A 22,034-nucleotide genomic window follows, 5' to 3' on the forward strand; every position below is an offset into this window, starting at 1 on the left:
ACTTAAAATAATAACCATGTTTTAATCACTTAAAAAAATAACCTTTTCTTTAAATGATGTGATAACATTAAGTTATAGAGTATTTCTCAACACAAAGAACAAATAAAATTAATGGTATTCCCTACTTTATACCTTAATTACTTCAAATAATAACCATGTTTTAATCACTTAAAAATAACCCTCTTTAGATAAAGTCCTAGCATGTGTTCTTGATACGTTGCCCTCTTTCCTCTCTTTTCCCTCATTCTATATTTATTCTTTTGTTGGTAAGATTAGCATGACTACATATTCATCATGTCCAATATATCACCAGAATAGGGGCGTAGAATTGAACCATGACTTCACATCAAGTGGTGCCTTAACAGAGAATTGAAATATAACTTCAAAAAATGTCTTAACAGAGTACTTGATCACCCTCTACCCAAAACCCGATTCTCATTCTATATTAATATATCTCTGAATTTTTTTCTAAATTTCTGTTTCTACTCACATACCTTGTCCATTTCATTAAGTCCAAAATTAATGGTGACTTTATATTGACGAATGGCATTTCCTTTCTTTTTATGAACTCCAAAATCAATGGTGACTGTGTACAATCCCAGAGATTTTTTGCAATTACTTCCCAACGTTTCTCTTTATTCGCACTTACTATTTCCTATAGGCATATGTGACCATGTTAATTTACTTCCTGGGTGATATTTTTTTTCCCTGATTAGTGAGACCAATGAATGAGCATATTAGTTGTTTGATGTGACTATGTTAATTTACTTCTGGGATGATATTTTTTTTCCTGATTAGTGAGACCAATGAATGAGTATATTAGTTGTTTGATGATTAACTATGGGTTTCCTTTATATTTTACACAATTTTATCCCACATACACAAGGAAACTTTTCCTAACATTTGCAGCAAACAGTGATATATATATTTATATATACGAGGGGACCTACCAGTAATTGCTTGCATGGAGAATCACACGTAGAAGCCATCAATCAGAACGCTACAGCTCCGAAATATAAATCCATATGCATTTAGTTTTCTTAAGAATACAGACAGCAACTTAATTATGAGAAAAAGACGTGAGCCTATAAATCTGGTACAACGCCATAAATTTCAAATGAATGTACTGCTCCTAATAATGATATATCAAGTTACAGGGCTACGCAGGCACGTATCTTCAACGATTCAGTCTCCAATTCACATCGTTGATATCGCCTGCAACAGAAAGACAGAAAAAAATTGAACAAATTTCCACCAAATTTTTAATTCCCACACCTACACAACATATTTCGTTTGGAATTCCTTTTTGTTTTCGTCTATGGTACCCTGTAATCATTTGCGTGGGGTTTCCCTTTTCCTTTGTAACTGTAACAGCATATAACAAAACGAAAAACCATCGATGGTGGCCACGTTCACTTCATTAAATGAAGAAAAGATTGCGTGCAGAATGTAGCGTTGAATGTGGTGGAAGGAAGTGGATTAAGAGGGGGACTGGAGGGCGAGTAAGGACTGGACACATTTATTTCCCCAGACTTACTATAAGCAGCCATGGCTATAGCCCTGAAGCCTCTGATTTTTAGACTGGCCGCATGCAATACTGTAATCTGCATTTGCTGCAGTTGTAGCTTATCCTCGTAACTTCTAAAAATTGCCACCGGGCAAAACTGCTCTGACCCCGCTGTAAGTCTCTTTACTTAACACCAGTCCCCTGTCTGTGTGCACCTCCTCTCAGGAATTTGGGAACTTGATGTTACAGGAAGTTCAAATTTTGAATTAGGTCCATTTTTCAAGATCTGATGATGTTCAAGATTGGACAAAATTTCAGAGACATGATTTGGATTATGGTCAAATTCTGATGGTTCTTGAACTTGGAAGATTATAATAGAGTTGTGACAGTCAAAGAGGATTTGGGAACTTTATCTAGACAGTGAACTTCAATCACGGTGCAGCTGTCATAATATTTGAAATTTCTATGCGGTTATGGTCAAATTCTTACCAGAAACAGAGTATTCTGGACTTCAATCATGGTGTAATTGTCATAATATTTGAAATTTCTATGTGATTATGGTCAAATTTTTACCTGAAACAGAGCATTCTTACTCTTAACTTATTCCATAGGACTCTGTTTCTTGTATAGTATCCTATCAGTACTTTTTATTTATTTTTCCTGGGTTCACCCACGGGTTTGAAAATCCTTTGCGAAGAGGATAAATACAATAAAGTCGTTCACTTGAATGTACAGGGTCTTGCTTTCATACGGCTGGGGTCCGGTTGTTTAACCTTCGCCATCGAATCACTGTGTGTGGGATCGCTTTAACGAACGCCGGAGGGGTCGGTTCTGAGATGGGATTCTTCTAGCAGTTCAGGGCCGCCTGTCGGCAGTGGGCCAGCTGGGTCAACCTCAATCCCCGCCTTAAATAAGCGTAAAAGGCTTCCTAAAACTGTGGGTGGGACTCGGGACTTTACCTTAAATAGCCCGGGTTCGATTCTCACGTATAGGCTCCACCTGAGAATCATCTAGGCCCAAAATTGGGTAAGTTCTGGTATGGAGGGTTTTGCCTAGGGTTTGAATCATCAGAAAGAAAAAAACAAACGTCATTAATTGTGCCTGCTGTCGATAGCGAAGGCACATGACCGTCATCAATTTCTGGAATATATGTACTTGAGATTTGCCTTCCATGCTTTTATTTCTGAGGAGTAGGTATCTCATGAATTTCTCTTAGTGGGTCAATTGATATCTGGTGATTTTGTTGATTCTCTTTTATGTCACTGATTAAGGCGTTTTAGAAGCTCTGGTTAGTATTGGGTTCTGTGCAGACAACTAATTCTGATCCAGGGCACTCAGTCAATGGGACACCATTCCTGCTGCAACAAGCAGAAGGTTAAGAGGGGCCTCTGGTCTCCGGAAGAAGATGAGAAGCTGATCAAATATGTTACCGCTTATGGCCATGGCTGCTGGAGCGTCGTTCCCAAGCAAGCAGGTGATTGAGCTAAGAGATGCGAGGTGCTTTACTGAACCCAGTGGAACTGGGCTAGTTTTTGTATACTGCTTTTACCATATTCTATATATACATATACACTGATACTGGAAGATACTAAATTGTATATATACACAGCTAGTTTTTGGATACTACTTTTATCCTATTCTTATATACATATACACATATTAGAGAATACTAAATTGCATATATACACATATTGGAATACTAAATTGCATATATACACATATTGGAACACTAAATTGCACATATACACATATTGGAACACTAAATTGCATATATCCACATATTGGAAGATACTTATTTTTACTTTGTAGTATATGAAGTGCAGTTTTATATGTTTTTTCATTTCATATAATTAGTTATGAGGTTATGAGTGCTCTAGCAGATTAATTTATGTAGGTTAAAATTTTCTATTTTAAGTTTTTCTTCTCTGAAGAAAGGTGTTTTATGATAGGAAATTTAATTATTTTCCCTAAAACAATTATTAAAAGATTAAATTTTTTTAAAAAGATTTGATCTTTAATATATTAAATTAAAATATATTTATATTAATATTATATTGTTCGAATTATAAGGAGATAATATTTCTGAAGATGGCAAGATCTTAAAGTATCAGTGTCTAAATATTTGGTGTTTATCTAGTTTAATATTATTATTTTATTATATTTAGTCATAACCTTACTTATATTATAAGTTCATTTTATAATGATGTGTATTTCTACTCAATAAATTGATATTTATTCAAAATTCTTTTAAATTTGTGTTTCAGATATGCATAAATTACAGTTCCTATAAATCACCATCCAAATCAAAAATTGATATATCAAAATATGTATTTCTAGCTTTTCATTCTGAAAATCATATCTGAACTGGGTTTAAACCTATTTGGACTGATGGTTATATATTGTGTTTATGGATTGCCTCCATATCTCTGTGCACTGTGGAAAAGGGGATGTTAGAACACATATAGCTTGCTTATGAGTGATTATGGATCTGGTGAATGGAGCCTGTAAAATACATCTAGCTTTTGAATGATGAAATAGAATCATACAAATACCAATTTGTTAAAAAATGGCTGTGAGATGATGTACTGCAAGGTTTTTCATATCTCTAGTATTTGCAGTGATCATTAGTTTATATATGAAGGTGTTTGAGGAGCAAGAAAAATGATGAGTAAAATGTCCTTATTTGCAGGTCTACAACGCTGTGGCAAGAGTTGCAGGCTACGCTGGATCAACTATCTGAGACCAGATCTAAAGCGAGGGTCCTTCTCCCTACAAGAAGAAAGACTTATTATTGATCTTCATAAAATTATTGGAAATAGGTAATACATCTGATGAATGCCTCTGGTGCAGTCTATTCACGTTGTAACATTCTATAAATTCATAAAGTTCTATACAAAGTTCTATATGTAATGAGATCTGTTATATAGTAACAGTATAGGGTCACTTTGACAGTCAGTATATCTAATACCATGTCATGTTAGTACTATTATTCTGTTTCAATGACCTCACTGAGACCCTTTTTTTATACTTCTCTTACTCCAATGAGGTCCCGTGTGTGTAGATGGGCTCAAATAGCAAAGCATTTACCTGGACGAGACAACGAAGTGAAAAACTTCTGGAATTCTTGTATAAAAAAGAAACTGATGGCTCAGGGAGTTGATCTAAAGGCCCATAAGCTCTTAAACCAAGCTACCAGTGGTGAAGAATTACAGGAGAAGTCTGCTTCATTAGTCAATCAAGGATTCCCTGCATCAGATACTCGTGATGGCCTAAAAAGGGTTGCAGATATGAGAGAAATAGTACCTGATAATTACATGGGAAGTTTATTTTGTGCAGGAAATGCAAATATTTCACCATATTATGCTATTCATGGTGGTACTTGGATGGAAAGACCCTCCTATGCAGATTATATTAGACCTGACCATGAAGAGATATTGCATGAATCCATCTTTGCCCATGATTTCAGAAATGATATCTTCCAGCGTTTGACTGCTCTCAATGAGTATCAAATCTCCAAGTCCCAGAACAGTGAATTTGAAAACAAGTTTCTCCAACCTGAAATCATGTCTGACCCCATCACATTTTCATCACAATTGAAGGGTTTCGATCAAGAGAAACACCCATTCTTAGGTCAAAATAATCCTATGGAGTTGGGTCAGTTTGGAATGGATGCAGTGCCCAATTACCAAAGCACAAATCATCAATTAGACACCTTTGTTATCCCCAATGCTGGCTGTCTATCCCACAGTTCAGACTCTGGGTTAATCCAGCCTTTGGTACCGGGAGAATGCATCTACCAAAGCTCTGTGAAATCGAGATTGCAGAGGCCGAATGCTCTTTAGACCAAGGAGAAGCAAATAGATTTCGATTCTCCTCTGCATATGGGTTATATGGGAACTATGGTAGTGAATTTTTAGATTCAGCCATTACTATTGCCATGGATTCCGAGTGCATTAATCCAGTGACTGAGTGGAATCCCTGAGACAACATATATCTCTTATGATCTGAAGAAACTTCAGCTGTATCATTTTAAGTGTGGCTTATCTGTGACATTAATCTTCTGAGAAAGACCTGAAGTGGGCGACGTTAACACTGGTTCAGGAGTTCATGCATTCAGAGAGGCTACTGCTATACCTTTTGTTAATATCTTGCAATTTCTCATATCAGTCAAGTGCAACTCATTACAGTTCTCGTAAATTGTAAGTATTATGAGGCACTCAGGAAAAGAGGGCTAATGGAAGATAAACTTGATTGCCTTGCAGAGAAATTCTTTCACGTTCAGAAGTTACAGAAGAAGTTGTGCTAAATATGGCATATTTATGTTGGAGAGCTCCAACGTGTCAATAAGCTGTGAGATGGATGGTTTAAAGTTGTGTCGTCGAGAAATTCACTGGATGAAGGGATACACTAGAACTTTTTATGGTATAAATAAACATTTTAATTCACTGTGTATGAAGGGATACACTGGAACTTTTTTTTCTTTTTTCTTTTGGGTATAAATAAACATTTTCGTCCACTAATATGTTGTAATGGTATAATTTCTGATATTATATATATATATATATTCTGTGGGTGGTTATGAGTAGGAATTAAGAAAGTTAATATATAGTTTTGTTTTAAAATAGATTTCAAGACTTGTGAAGACCAAATTACTACAACTATTAAATCAGAATTTAAAAATACAATTTTTTATTCGAAAACAATTAATTTCAAGTTAGATATTGAATTCTGATCTTACCAAATTATGCAGTGCCAAAATAAGGCTTTTATATATATCTATAAACAAGGGTGCAATTTATTACCTAATCAGGCAAAATAAGGCTTATATATATGTATAAATAATGGTGCAATTTATTTTAAATTTATGTTTCGAAAAATTTATGATTTTAAGGTTTTTTTATATATCTATAAATAATGGTGTAATTTATTTTAAATTTATGTTTAGAAAAATGTATGATTTTATTTATGATTTCAAGAAATATATGTAAAATTAGTTGTTTTTAATGTTATTTTTTGGAAATTTTTCTGCTGGGTTTTTTTCAGTCTAATTTCACTAAAATTTGGCACGAATTTATCCAAATCACAAGCTTGATGGGTGACCCCTACACAATCCAAGTGTCCTAGGGGTTTTTCAAAGTGCTGAATCCATATATACACTCAAAAAAACAGTTTAAATAACACAATTAAAGATTTCATCTCAATTTTTTCTGCTAAAACCTCAAAGTCCAAAAAATCACACTAAAAAGGAGGAATAGGAGCAGAAAGAACAACATCCGAAGGAACAGCAGGCCAAAGGAACAACAAGAAGAAGGAACAACAAATTGAAAAACATAAGGATAAGGCCATAGAATTTGCTCTTTCAGAGACAATATGTAAGACAGAAAACAAGAATAGCCAAAGAATTCAATGAATTTTTTAATATAAGCATAGGAGAATACACTACATTCCTTGTTCTCATTACTCAGTTTTTAAAAGCCACTGTAAATTGTAATAGGAGCATGCTCCACTTTTGGCAATAAATACACTAACAGTTCTTGTTAAATTTAAAAAAAAATCACACTAAAAACAACTCCTATGTAAAAATTTTAAATAAAACAAATAAAAATTATATATTTTAAAACAACCAAAAAATTAAAATAAAAATTATATATTTTAAAACAACCAAAAAATTAAATAGTTAGAGTAGAGTAAAATATATAGTAATAAAAAATCATATTTTATGTGCATAGGAAAATAAAAATAAAGATAAACAATATAGTATAAAAATAAAAGTAAAGTTAAACAATATGGTCTATTAAGTAAAGCCGTTGGCCAACTAATAAATATATCATCAATCCAAATCATAAACCATATATGAATCACATAAACTTCAATAAAGAAAATATGGTCTATGCAAATTGCTAATAAATATCCTTAAAAATAAAGATAAACAATATCATATGAAAATAAAATAAAGATAAACAATATGGTCTATACAGATTGATAGTAAATGTTTTTAAATTTTCTTTATTTAAGTGTGTAAATATATCCGAGTGAAAAATGTTTTTTTTAAATTCACCTAAGTCATCTGACAACCCACTCCCTCTGTATCTAAAATAGCAGTTGTCTATAATGCGACTTTTTGGAAGCCTTTCCGGTGGGTTTTTCCAGTCAAAATCCGGCAGCGATTTATTGGAATCGCAAGTTTGATAGCTAGTTTCGTGTCCCATGGGTTTTTCAGGGTGCTGAATCTAAATATGCAGTTAAAAAACCATTTTAACTGCAACAAATCAAGATTTAATCTCAATTTCTTCCGCAGGAAATCTCCAAAAAATCGCATTATAGACAACTCCTCTAAAATATGCATGATAAACAATTTTATAAATAATGTTTAACTTCTCCTCAACCACAAACTATGTATATAGTCTTCTTGATAATCCACTATAATTTATATCATAATTTTCTTCGTAAACTGTGCAAACTCATCCCTCTGTATCTAAAATAGCAGTTGTCTATAATGCGACTTTTTGGAAGCCTTTCCAGTGGGTTTTTCCAGTCAAAATCCGGTAGCGATTTATTGGAATCGCAAGTTTGATAGCTAGTTTCGCGTCCCATGGGTTTTTCAGGGTGCTGAATCTAAATATGCAGTTAAAAAACCATTTTAACTGCAACAAATCAAGATTTAATCTCAATTTTTTCCGCAGGAAATCTCCAAAAAATCGCATTATAGACAACTCCTCTAAAATATGCATGATAAATAATTTTATAAATAATGTTTAACTTCTCCTCAACCACAAACTATGTATATAGTCTTCTTGATAATCCACTATAATTTATATCATAATCTTCTTCGTAAACTGTGCAAATAAGTCTTGAAGTTATATTATTCATGGTGTTAGAACATGACAGTGTTATCCAATTTTCTTAGTCTTTTGCCGTTTTGACATTTAAAATTTTGATTAAATTAGTATATATTTATTATGAATCTAACATGATGTAACATGAGGTGAGAGGGATAAAAAAAATTATATAATTTCTTTTATATTGTAAAATATATTGTATTATTTTCTATTGTTTGAATTGTACTTTTAAATGTTATAAGACTAAATAAAAATTTTAATCATAAAAATCTAATTTTTTTCTATATATAAAGTTGATAGTGACATAAATTAGTTAACATAGATTTTCAAAGAATTGATTTACATTTTTTTTTACTTCTAATTAATTTACACTATATTCATTTTTTTAATTTTAGTGGATATTATTTTTCTATTTAAAACATAATTTTTATTTTTTATTTTTATTTTAAAAAGACAAAAATAGACCAGAAAACTTAAACATCGTTACACTGAACTGTAAACTAGTCTCTCAGTTCAATCATTTAATTTATATTATAAAACATAATAAAAACCAACAACAACTTGACACGTAAATATTAGTAAACTTATAAAGAACTATAACTTGCTTTCCTCTTTTCCTCTTTCTAACCTAAATTACTACTAGAAATTTAAAACTAGATCTCTCAAATTTCCACCATTTCAATCTCTGATTACCAGCTCAACGGTCCCCCGCACGTTCTTTGGAGTTATATCAAATGAACGACGACGTAATGCGAGTTAAAAGTTTTATATTATAACAACTGAAAGTCTGAAAACATTTAAGAAGTATCTGCACTTTCTGTAATTGTATGGTCATTTTTTTTTGGGTCATAAACGAGCATGTAACTCAATGGTAAAACGGTAACTCAATGGTAAAACGATATATCAGTGAAAAGAATATTTATGAATAATAGTTTAAACCTGATAGTAGGAAAGAAGTCAGGCAAACAGTAATTTTTATTGTACTCTGAGGTGGACTCAATTTATTTGAAAGATATGAAAATAAGGAAAAAAAGGACAGGGAACGTGGAGTGACTTCTGCATGCTCATACGTACGATGGTGTAACAATGCGAGTCTCTGCAGTTAACGAAAGTCCGTGCATGCAGGCACTAGATACTTCGATAAACAATCCCACCTTGCCGATTGAATCATGGAAAGCAGGGAAAAAATATTTAGCTGGTTTATATGGAACTTGATCTCAAGAATTTTTTTCGCTGGTTTATAGGGAGTTTAATTTCCATAAAATTTTCAGAAGGGAATTGGTTACCGTGAAAGAAATTAAAATTGATTAATTTTATTTTATTTTTTTAAATTTTTATGATCCATAATGAATTAAGCAAAATCTTTTAATAAAAATTACATAAAAAAATTTCTTTATATATAATTTTTACGAAAAAAAAAAAAAATAATAATATTATTATTTTAATTAAAATTAATAAAATATTAATGACTTTAAAATTTTAAAAATAAAAAATTAAAACATCACAACATCCCATTACTCGAGACAATTCTACTAAATAGATACTAAAAAAGCATGATTCCCAAAACATGAAGCTAGGAATACATATAATATAATGATCATTGGTGTGAGAATAAGGAGAAACTAGGAATGCATGAGGAGACAATTAAGTAAATTTGTATATTTATATAACTTAAAAGACTTTTATATATTTATATACATTTATTTAAATGTATAAGTGATCAGGTTTGAAAAGTTTAATTTCTTTGAAGATTAAAGAGTGTCTATATCTTAAAACTCAAGAAAAAGCGTACACAAAAAGGATTAATTTTTTTTTATCAAATTTAATAGATAAAAAAGTGTACATAGAAAGGACTAATTTTTTTTATCAAATTTAATAGATGTGCATATTAGCTAAATTTATAATGATATATTTTTCATTATATATATAAACATATTATTCATAAGTGTGTTATATTAAACTTTCATATTTTCGATTCTATTATATTATTAAAAGAAGATTCATAATTTCATATATATTTCTATATTTCATATATTTTTATGGTATAATTTGGCTTTAACATTAAAAATAAATTTTAATTATAATTTTTTTATTATAAATTTTATAAAAATTTAACAAATATTTGATAATTAATATAGTGACACTTTGTGATTATTATTATTAATATTTTTAAATAAATATATTAAAATCCAATAAATTAATATTGAAATTGCATTTTATAAATTTCATTTTGTTCCCGATATTTAAAGTGATAAGACCTAGTTATTAATACAATAACAAAACCCTATCACATTAAATATTGAGAACAAAAATTACGTTTTAACTTTTCGGGAAATTCACAAAACGCAAATCCATATAAAATGTAATTCAAATATTAATTATATATATATATAATTTTGTATCATTCTTATAAATATTATGTAAATAATATTTTCAAAATTTTAAATTTAATAAATTATTAATATTTTTTATATTAATTTTTGTTATATATATAATTTTATTTTATTTTTTTATTATTTATTATTTAAATATTTGAATAATATTTTCAATAATTTCATGAAAATTTAACAAATGATTAATATCTTATATACTAATACTTTGTTATTATTAGTAATTGTGTGACTAAAGTATTAGTAATTTTGTGAGTGTGAGAAATATGTGTGAGAAATATATTTTATATAATTTTGCATTATTAATTTTTTCTTCTCTAGTTTACAATAATTTAAATGTGAAAAAAAGAATTTAATTAAAATGTATTGGTGTAAAAGTTATGAAAAATCAATAAATGAGTTTTGTTTTTAGGGTGATTGATGAAAGTTTAATTCCCTGGAATATTGGTAGCAATGTCAATAGGAAAACATATGAGGGGCATTAATTTTGCTTCTAAGTGGATGAAGGTTGATAGATTTCTTTCGGATTAATCACATTATTAGGATTTGGTTGACGTTTCGAACCAACTAATGTGGTTCATCCTCAGGATAAGGTGAAGAATCAATCGATCTTAAGGAATAAATAGCATGGATGGATCATTGCCTAGAATTAACTGTTGAAATTAGTCGTTGGTTCTTGAAGTCCTCTGGGATATAACTACTCTTATTCAGAGCATAAGCATCAATGGTAATCAACAAGCGATGAAAGTGATGGGTGTTGGGGATTCAATTAATACAAGTGCGAAGGGAGGCTCTCTAGCCAAGCCCTTCCCCACTTCTAGAATAGTGTTGATTGTTTGGGGTATTTAGTGGCGAAATAAAACTTATTCAACCAAGTTGGTGAGACTATAGAGTTTTATTTGGGACCCTGGGTTGTGCTTGGTTGAATCAGTCTAGAGGAAAGTCATTAGATAGAGAGGAGAGTTGGCCTTGAAGGGAAAGTTCTTCCCTGGCAATGCCCTTGGATGCCTCCACTCTTTTCTGGTAATTTCTTTGACTCAGTCAATATTTTTTCTTAGTGTTTGGTTCACCTTGGTGGGATTTAGTACTTTGTTAGACAAATTGTTGTGTTGGGAGGTTTCCACACCCTATTATGGGCTATAGTTTTATGTTTGGGGCGTCTTTGTGAGTTTCAACCTTTTTTATGGCTCTTTTATTCCCTGGGGAGGGTGTGTGTTCTGTGACCTATGTTGTGTAGTTTGGCACCATCGCTCTATGTCACAATCACTTCTAGGGCCTTGGTACGGTGGTCGTATTGGTAGTCGGAGTGGAATTTTCATAAGGCATGGTCCTGCCAACCAGTATCCCCCTGTATTTGAAATCATTTTGGGGACACGTTGAGGGTGGTACATTTTTCATTGTTGGCTCTTGGAACAATCTCTTCCTTCATGCATCAGGTTGGCTCTAAGGTGGTGGGAGTCATTGAAACCTTGGAGTGCAATGACAGTGGGTAGTCTCATGTTGCGATAGCGAGGGAAAGCGTGCAAAGGAGTGGGTCCAAGGGGTGATGGATCTCGACACCCTGTGAACCAATGGGATCTGGGGGAGGCACTTGGCCAACCGTGATCCCAATCACTGAGCCAAGTTGACCTTCGTCCTCCTTTTGACTTCTTAGAATATCAATGAGGACAACTTACCTTAAGGATGGATCAGCTAATTAAGGCTCACCATGACGACTAGAACAAGTTGATTACTTTCATGAATGACTTGCAATGTAATTAGTGGAAAATGCTATACAGACTATCCTCCCTCCGTCACGACCAAAAGAGAATTTAGGATCAATAGGACCAATTGGGGGGATGATGGAACATATGGCGACTCATATCCATGAGGCCTTCCACTAACCATAGAGGAATAAGAATGACAGAGATGCTCCAATTCTAGGGAAGCAGATACTTAGATGGGCGGATTTTGGATATTGGGATTGTTTTGGTTTCTCTGGTTGTTTGCATGCAATCCAATAGTTTTTTATTAATGTTATTAGTCTATTTTTTCTTGTATCTCCTCGCCAAAAAGTCTAGTAGGAATGAGGCTAGGAGTAGTTTTCCATTAAGCATTTCTCGATGTACTCTTTTGACCAATTAATAGAAACATTTTGATTATATATATATATATATACATATACATACATACATATACATATACATATACATATACATATACATATACATATACATATACATATACATATACATATACATATACATATACATACATACATACATACATACATACATACATACATACATACATACATATATATATATATATATATATATAGTGAGAGAGAGAGAGACCCAATAAATTAATATTTGAATTACATGTTATACAACTTTGTACTCTTTTGACCAATTAATAGAAACATTTTGATTATATATATATATATATATATATACATACACATACACATACACATACACATACACATACACATACACATACACATATATATACATATATATATATATATATAGTGAGAGAGAGAGAGAGACCCAATAAATTAATATTTGAATTACATGTTATACAACTTTGTATTTTCAATGACAAAATATTTTTTTAAGAAGAATAAGAAGATCCATGGAGTATGTATTTCTTTTTTATAATGTTTTTGTTGTCTAATTTTTATGTTTCTTTGAACACTTTTAAAATTTTGAAAAAAAAAAATATACGTTTGAGGAAATAAATTAAAAGTATACTAGCGTGGCCATAAAATTATTGTAGAAAATTTTGTAGATTCACAAGTTAATGCAATTTGCTAAAGCAAAAGACAAGAATCTACTTCTACTCTTTACATCGGAAGCCCATAAACATGGAGCAAACAATAATTGACAAGAGGAAGACAAATCAATGGCACATAACACAATAAATATCCGGGGAAAGCCACAGCTTAAAACCCCACTATCTGTATTGCATTAATTAGAAATCCAAGATGATAATAAAATGCTTGTTCTCACAAGAACAATCACAACACTCAGTAAAATAAATCTCCAACTCGCAAGAAAACTCTTAGCCAACACTTAGCCAATTATCTAGCTCTCCAAGTCCCTATTTCCTTGCGCCCTTGGTTAAATAATTTGAATAAATACAATATGCTCTGCTCAATCTTGTGCTTAACCCGCACAAGTATTTACTATCCTACGCCTGATGAATTCCTTTGGCCAATACTTAGCCAAATTTCCAAGCCTCCAAACTTCTAATTATTTTCACAATTCCTGATAGAATTAGCCCGTATTTAAAGGGAAATTCCTCATCCATAACTGCACAATCCCTTCTAGGTTCAGTTCCTGATTACATGCACCATCTGTACAACTCAATAAATTATACTACAAATAGTACATTGTCCCTGCACTGTAGTCTCAACTGGGTCTTTCTCAGAATCAACATGCATGAGTTTGTGATGAGGGAATCTTCAGTTAACTGGAGTAGCACTAGTTGAGTGCACTAATGCATCAACTGACTGTTAACTCACTATTAGATCCATTTGGAACTAATTTAACTAGACTTAACTCAGTAAACTAAATTAACTAATTACCACTCATACTAAACTCATCTTGGACCCCTATAATATAGGTATAACATATACATGACTTCAAAAAGAGTTCCAACTCGAAATTCTTAAGTTAATTAAGTCAACTCACTCTAGTTAACTATTACAAGTTGCTATGAGAATAGAATTCAATTTTAATTCTCAGTTTAATTCAAGGACAAATTAAACTGGAATTTCTGGATTCTATTTTTATCATTTTTTTTTGTTATTTTCAACACTCCCTCTCAACAAGAAAGGAATTCAACTCAATCCCAATCCTGAACCTTTTGAATGTTCTACAAGCAACACTTCTCTCAGTGTTGTTGCTCTAGCAACTCCATAAACAAAAAAAGCATCCAACCTGAATTAGAATGATGCCTCTGCCATCAAAGTCTCTATCTGTTATTGCCTCTGTTGACTGAAAACTCTACTCTTTTGTTGACTCTACCTTTCTGCATTGTTTTCAACCCTTCTCTATGATTCTTCAGTATCTGACAACTCTAGCCTCTGTCACTTTGATCTCTAACTGCATCAATCCCACTCATTCCTCCCGCTACTATGTACTTTGGGCTCCCATAGCAAGGTACAATCCATGAGATAAAACCACTCAATGGACCCTGCCCAATTTTAGCTCTCTTAGGACTATTACTTCAAATTGCCCCACCTCACACATGGAGGTATGGTTGCATGTGATCCATTTTCCCACTTGGCTCAAAATTCCCCCCTATTGGAGGTCTCTGCATGACTAGATGCCTCCACTTAGTCTCCTCTCGGCTTCTCCAATTGTGGCTGCTTCACAATTTTCTGAGACTAATTTTGAGACTGCCTCTAAGACTGCTTCTTCTCTACTTGATTGGATCTCTCCACTCAGTCTCCTCATAGCTTCTCTAGTTGTGGTTGTTCCACAACTTCTTGAAGTTGCTTCGGAGGCTTCTTTTGGGGCTACATGTTGAGAGGTAATTTACTCTCCCTCTAAACTACCAAGTCTCTAACTTTTTCCTTGCTCCTCAAGGCTTTGCATTCATCTTGAACCTCAAGAGAATACAGGTTCTTGGCTAGCACACCAATCTGTTTCATTTGTCCCACTATGACGAAATTTTCTAGAAAAATAGTTGATTTTAAATCAGCGATATCTCCCTCATTCGAACTCTGATTCGGTTGATTGTTTTTTTTAATTTAGGTATTTTTCACAAAGAATCCAAATTTTCTATTTGTTTCTGAAAATTTTTCACAAAAAAATTCAAATATTCTCTGCAAACTTGCGGCCCAAAACTCAAAACTTTGAAATCTCCTCTAGTATATTGTTCTCAACTCCGGTACCATGTAGAAAATCTTGTAGATTCATAAGCTAATGCAATTTGCTAAAGCAAGAGATAAGAATATGCTTCTACTCTTTATAGTGGAATCCCATAAATATCAATGAAAATAATAATCGACAAGAGGAAGACAAATCAATGGCACATAAGACAATAAATATTCGAGAAAAGCCATAGCTCAAAACCCCACTATTTGTATTGCATTAATTAGAAATCCAAGATGATAATACAATGTTTTTTCTCACAAGAACAATCCCAACACTCAGTAAAATCAATCTCCAACTCACAAGCAAACTCTTGGCCAACACTTAGCCAATTCTCTAGCTCTCCAAGTTCCTATTTCCTTGTGCCCTTGGTCAAAGAATTTGGATAAATAAATATGCTATGCTCAACCTTGAGCTTAACCTGCACAAGTATTTCCTATCCTCTGCCTGATGACTTCCTTTGTCCAATACTTAGACAAATTTCCAAGCCTTCAAGCTTCTAATTCTTTTCACAGTTCCTTAGAGAACTAGTTTGTATTTAAAGGGAAATTCCTCATCCATAACTGTGCAATCCCTTCTAGGTTTAGTTCCTGATTGCATGCACCATCTGTACAACTCAGAAAATTATACAACAAATAGTACACTGTCCCTGCACTCTAGTCTCAACTGGGTCTTTCTCAGAATCGACATGCATGAGCTTGTGATGAGGGAATCTTCAGTTAACTAGAGTAGCACTAGTTGAGTGCATTAATGCATCAACTGACTGTTAACTCACTATTAGTTCCTCAAATAGTTTGGAACTAATTTAACTAGATTTAACTCAGTAAACTGAGTTAACTAATAACTACTCATACTTAACTCATCCTGGACCCCTATAATATAGGAGGACATATACATGACTTCAGAAAGACTTCCAACTCAAATTTCCCAAGTTAACTAAGTCAACTCACTCTAGTTAACTATTACAAGTTGTTACGAGAATAGAATTCGATTGTAATTCTCAGTTTAATTCAAGGACAAATTAAACTGGAATTTCTAGATTCTATTTTTATCATTTCTTGTTGTTATGTTCAACCATTAAATGGATGGTAGTTGTACATAGACATCAATCCATGATAAACATCAAAATCTTTACTTTATCATACATCTCACATTGATAAAATTAAAAAAATTCATAAAAATTAACTAAATTGTAGCTTTATTATTGTTATTTACTACTATATATATATATATATATATATATATATATATATATATATATATATAACCATGAAGATATCCCCCCACTTTACCATGGAGATTCTTAATATGTAAGTAGGCTTTCTTACAATATCATGGGCCAATAAAATAGTTAATCAATATCACATACCCAAAAAATCATAACTCATTTTATATCAAGCGTGTTCATATGACATGTTTTTTAATTAATCGGTTTAATTAAAAGGGAAAAAAAGGCAAAACTACTTTCAATATTATATCAACTTTCATTAGAGGTTAAATCTCTACCATTAACTTAATAATTATTTATAATTAAATTAAAATTCAAAAAATCTTATTATAAAATAAACATGTAAATATTAAAAAAAATGTGAGAATACACTTCAATAATGAATCCACTCACATCAAACTCAAGCACTTACATGATAGAGATGAAGGGGTTTCATTTGCAAAAAAAATTGGAGAAGAGAGCTCGGATTTCAACTTTTAAACAGTGAAATAGTTCAAATTTATTGGATTATATATCATGGTTTATTGGTTTGATGGAGGTTTTGTGATAAAATTTCAAGAAATACCATAATTAAGGAAATATTTCAATAGAATTAGTTATGTAACTTAAGAAATCTAAAAATTTAATTACTTTTCACATGAAGAAATATAAAAATAAAAACACCCTTTTCCAAACCTAACTATCTCCTAGTTATTATATGTGGAAAAAATAAAAAACTAATAATAATGGTAAAACTAATATCAAACCACATTTCAATCACCAATCATAATGGGGAACTTAAAAACCTCAAAAAGGAAAAATGATTAGGAACAAGTTAACGAAGATGAGGTATAAGAGAAGGCTAGAGAGAAAATGAGACCAAGATAGAATTGAAAGAACACTAAGAAGAAAATGTAGGAAATACATTGACCAACCTTCACTACATTTAAGGGAAATATTGAAATTTTTAACCACACAACATTAATGCATATTATACTCATGATTATAATTACGCCGCAAGGCGTTTCCCTTTGAAATGAACCCCCCAAATGTCTTTGTCTTAATCGTAGCCGTTAGATGTAATGTTAGACGATTGGAGAGAAATCAACTGTTTAATTAATAACTAATATGTTTTCGCGTTTGATGCAGAGGAGGGCGCGGGTGTTGAGGAGGGCGCAACAGAGTTGCTGCAGAGGAGGGTGGCAGACCTCCAGAGAAGGGAGAAGGGTTTCGACGAGGGCTATAGGGTGTACAAAAATTTTATTTTTCACTGGAATTTCCATCAGAAAAAATTTTCCAAACTTTATTTAAATTTCCTTGCTCTCTTGAACTCTACGTTGCATCATGCTGATTGTATTTACTCTGTACTCTGTATTTTTTAATACTTTTTGGGTCATGAAATCTGTTTCAGCAATAATCTGAGCCAGACCAAACAGTTCCTTCTTTTATATGCATTATGGATATTAGATGAGTGTGAATTGTTTAAAAACTCAGAATTGTTTAGATACTTTTTGGGTCATGAAATCGGTTTCAGCAATAATCGAAGCCAGACGAAACAGTTCCTTCTTTTATATGCATTATGAATTCTGTAAAATTCCATTTCAACATTTCATGTTGCTGAGATTTCTATCGGAACTCAATAACACGTTAATATTACATATCTTGATGATCTGGGTATGTAGATGTCTGAAGCAAACAATTTATGGAACTAGAAATTTCAGTTAACTTTGGTTTCTAGACGACTAAATATTTAGTTGTATTTGATAGGAATTTGGTCTACAATGTTGTGTTATTTGTAGGGAATCCTTTGTTTCAAGCACATGGTGTTGTCCCACTACTTGTTGACACAGACCATCCTGTGGTTGTTTCAGTTAAAGTGACTGGTATTGAAAACAAGGGAATTTCAACCATTGGTCCCTTTTATGTTGTATGTTCATCAATTCCATGAAAATACAACCTAATGACAAGACATCAATGTTGTCATTTCCACCGAGTGTGAATTTCTTAGAAGTTTTATCCGTTTTATACTTCCACTGAGATTTTAGGATTCTCTGTGAAAATTTCTGGAGCTCATGGCGTGATTCTGGAGGCACTTTAAAAACAATTATTGCAAGTGATTCCAATGCTTATTTTCCTTGTCTATTCACATACATGAGTTTTCTTTGGGAAGATTAAGGTTTAGCTACCATATCCAAGCATGTAGATCTAACTCTGCTCTGATCATCCTCTCCTGCTGTCTGTGAACCACCATCGACAACAACGATTAGAGAGGCTCTTTTTTTCTGAACCTGACAGACACTTTTGGATGTTACTGCTTTACACCTTTTCACCTTTAATTTTATAAGGCTAGGGAAGCCGCTGGCAATCGTCACAAGACCTTCATCAGATATTGGGCTATTTTTAATGCATGGCTTCTTCAATGCTATGAACTTACCTTATTTAGCTGTGACATTAATAAGATACTTTGTCCTTTTAATATCATGATAATATATAATTTTCAAAAGGACATGTCATCTCCCACAAACCAAACTGGTTATGACATTAATAGGATACTTTATCCTTTTAATATCATGATAATAATTCTCTTTTGTGTTAGATTTTATTTTCCAGATGTTGATATGTTTCTGCAAAGGCCCTCTATCTTGGGCTCACAAAGGCATATTGTGTTTTGATTTTATTTTTCCCTATCTTGATATGTTTCTGCAAAGGGCCTTTATCTCCTATGTTAGGGTCCCACCCTAACCCCCTTATTTTTGTCATGGGATCACGTCATGGTCAAGAGTCAATAAAGCCCATATTAATATTTGTAAGTGGTTAACCCGCAATTAATGACGGGACCACAGTTAGTTACAAATGGGCGGTAGTATTAGATAGATGGTATTAATAAAACCCACGGTATTAGCCCGTGGTATTGCATGTATGAGTCATATATAAAGGATAGAGACTCCCTGCGAGGAGTATCGTGTCTTGTTTTGTAATCGAGCTCTGCTCTATTGGAGGTTGCCCCCTCGAAGAGGCCTGTGAACATTTCTCTCTGAATAATAAAATCATTGCTATTCTGTGCTCTGGGTATATTTTCTTCGCATATTCTGTGTTCTCGGTATCTTTTCTTCGCAAATTCTATGTTTGGGTATTACTTTGCAGGTTAAGAGCATAACAAGTGGTATCAGAGCACTTTCCAGGGCTCGGTGGGATCTCCAAATTTTAGCAAAATTTTTTTGGCTAGAGACATGTTCCGACGTCTTTAAACCACGGGATCTGTCGTTAAGCGCATAAACCTGCGGATTTGGGGAGGCATGCACGCAGGAAATACAAGAGGTGGTCACGTCTGTTGGACTCCCTTGTAACCCCTGTGGGTACCCCTTCGAGTAGTAGCGCATTAGACAGAACCGCGCACGGACTGTCTTCCACGTACCCTCTGGGTATATAGGAAGCCCCCTAGCTCCCTTGAAACCTCGCCATAGATAAACCTTCGGCCGTCTTGTGGCTACAGTACACCGAGAACAGCACTTGGAGAGATTACTCGCCCATACAATAGGGTAGTCGGGTTGTACGGCTAAGGGTACAGTCGATCCTCCTTAGTTAGAGCCCTGAAACATTGGGCCGAGTACTACTGTCAGACCCTTATGTATATTGCGATCTGTAGCACTTGACACTCCTCAAGACCATAGTTCCCTTTCTATCGGGGGATCACACATCACCTATTCCAGATCAGCAAGGGCAGCAGCAGCAGACATCAGTCCCACAGCTCCATCAGATCAGCAGCAGCAGTTGTTCCACCATTTAGATCTCTCAGATCCACCAAATAGGAGTAGTTGTGAAGGGTTCCTGTCCCTGGATATAATTTTCGCAGGACTTTTGGCGGCATTGACATTCTGAGGATTTGGCGCCTGCAGTATTGATCAGGAAGGAGTAAAACTCCGTTAGGAGTCTTCCGGGGTGCTTATTGGTGACCTAGCCCATTAGAATCAGGACGACGAGCTGAGCAAGGTGGTACCATTCAATTTCTTAGTAAAAAATTTTTAGGCGGTCCCAATTTTTGTCCTCAAGTTGGTGTATGGTAGAAACTCGCGCCCAAGCGATGCCCAATGAAAGGATCGACAAAATTGAAGAGCATGTGCACTCCCTCCAATCGGCGGTGAAGCTTATCGAACTTGAGCTTAAAGGAATAAGTAACCAGCTACATGATGCACTCCCAAAGGGCAAGAAGCCAGCCCACGAGGAGGCGTATAATGGCCATGAATACCATGAGGGTGAGTCTAGCCACTCTCATCAAGTCTGGCACACCCATCCACCACCTAGTCAGCGACCTCCCAAGTTGGATATGCATAAATTTGACGGTTCTCACACGTCCGCATGGCTAGCACAAATGGAGCAGTATTTCCAATTGAATCATATCATAGATGAGGGGACTAAGCTTATGGTGGGCACCATGTACTTGGACAATGAATGATGGCAATGGAAGGAATGGCATCAGCGTTGCAATGGACAGTTTCGGGATTGGGCCCAATTTGCCAAAACTCTTTGCAGTCGCTTTGAACAGGAAGACTCTTTTTTGGGGCGTCTCGCTAAGCTCCGACAGACGGGTACAGTGGAGGAATATATTACTGCTTTTGAAGCCTTAGCCTTCCGCACTAGGGGTCTCACAGATGAGTTCTACATGGAATGCTTTATTAGCGGTCTTAAAGAAGCCATCAAAGCTCAGGTTCTACTCCACCACCCTCCCACATGGACAGAGGCTTGCCAGGTAGCCTGTAAGGTGGAACGTGCATTAACAGCCCAATCCAGCCGCCCCAACTTCCCCGCTAAAGGTCGTCCCTCACAGGCTCCCAATATGACTCAGACACTTAAGATTCAAAAGGTGTCACCTGCGGAAATGGCCGAAAGAAGGAAGCAAGGACTATGTTACTACTGTGATGAAAAATATTCCCCGGGTCATAAATGCAAAGAGCACAAGTTTTTTCAAATAGATGCCACTGACTACAGCTCCACTGAGGAAGATCCACCACTTGAGGAACCGGAGGAGATCGAAGAATATAACCAAAGGGAGATTGTATCTGATGAACCAATTATTTCGCTAAATGCATTGGCAGGAATTTCTTCCCCTCAAACTCTCAAAATCAGGGGTTTTCTTAAACATTGCCCAGTAGTAGTCTTGATTGATAGTGGAAGTACCCATAATTTCATCCATCAAAAGATCGCTAAAGCAGCACATTGTTTCGTCCG

The 22,034-nt window shown here is 33.9% G+C and overlaps 1 protein-coding gene across 2 annotated transcripts; it reads left to right on the plus strand.

Moving 5' to 3' along the window:
• Positions 1 to 1,473: 1,473 nt before the first annotated feature.
• Positions 1,474 to 6,006, plus strand: LOC149177689 (transcription factor MYB14-like). 2 transcript variants are annotated; one of them, XM_089423454.1, is made up of 3 exons: positions 1,474 to 2,981; positions 4,197 to 4,326; positions 4,569 to 6,005. In XM_089423454.1, exons 1-3 carry the CDS (start codon positions 2,849 to 2,851, stop codon positions 5,347 to 5,349), a joined length of 1,044 nt encoding a protein of 347 aa, XP_089279580.1. In that variant the 5' UTR covers positions 1,474 to 2,848; the 3' UTR covers positions 5,350 to 6,005. The 2 variants fall into 2 exon arrangements, with proteins under 2 accessions (XP_089279580.1, XP_089279581.1); XM_089423455.1 differs by having other exon boundaries at positions 2,840 to 3,004; positions 4,569 to 6,006.
• The last annotated feature ends 16,028 nt before the right edge of the window (positions 6,007 to 22,034 follow it).

The sequence above is a fragment of the Pinus tabuliformis genome, chromosome 4_1, assembly GCF_031772625.1.
Source record: "Pinus tabuliformis cultivar Carrire ecotype Pingquan chromosome 4_1, CPIR1, whole genome shotgun sequence".
In the NCBI taxonomy this organism is placed as follows: Eukaryota; Viridiplantae; Streptophyta; class Pinopsida; order Pinales; family Pinaceae; genus Pinus; species Pinus tabuliformis.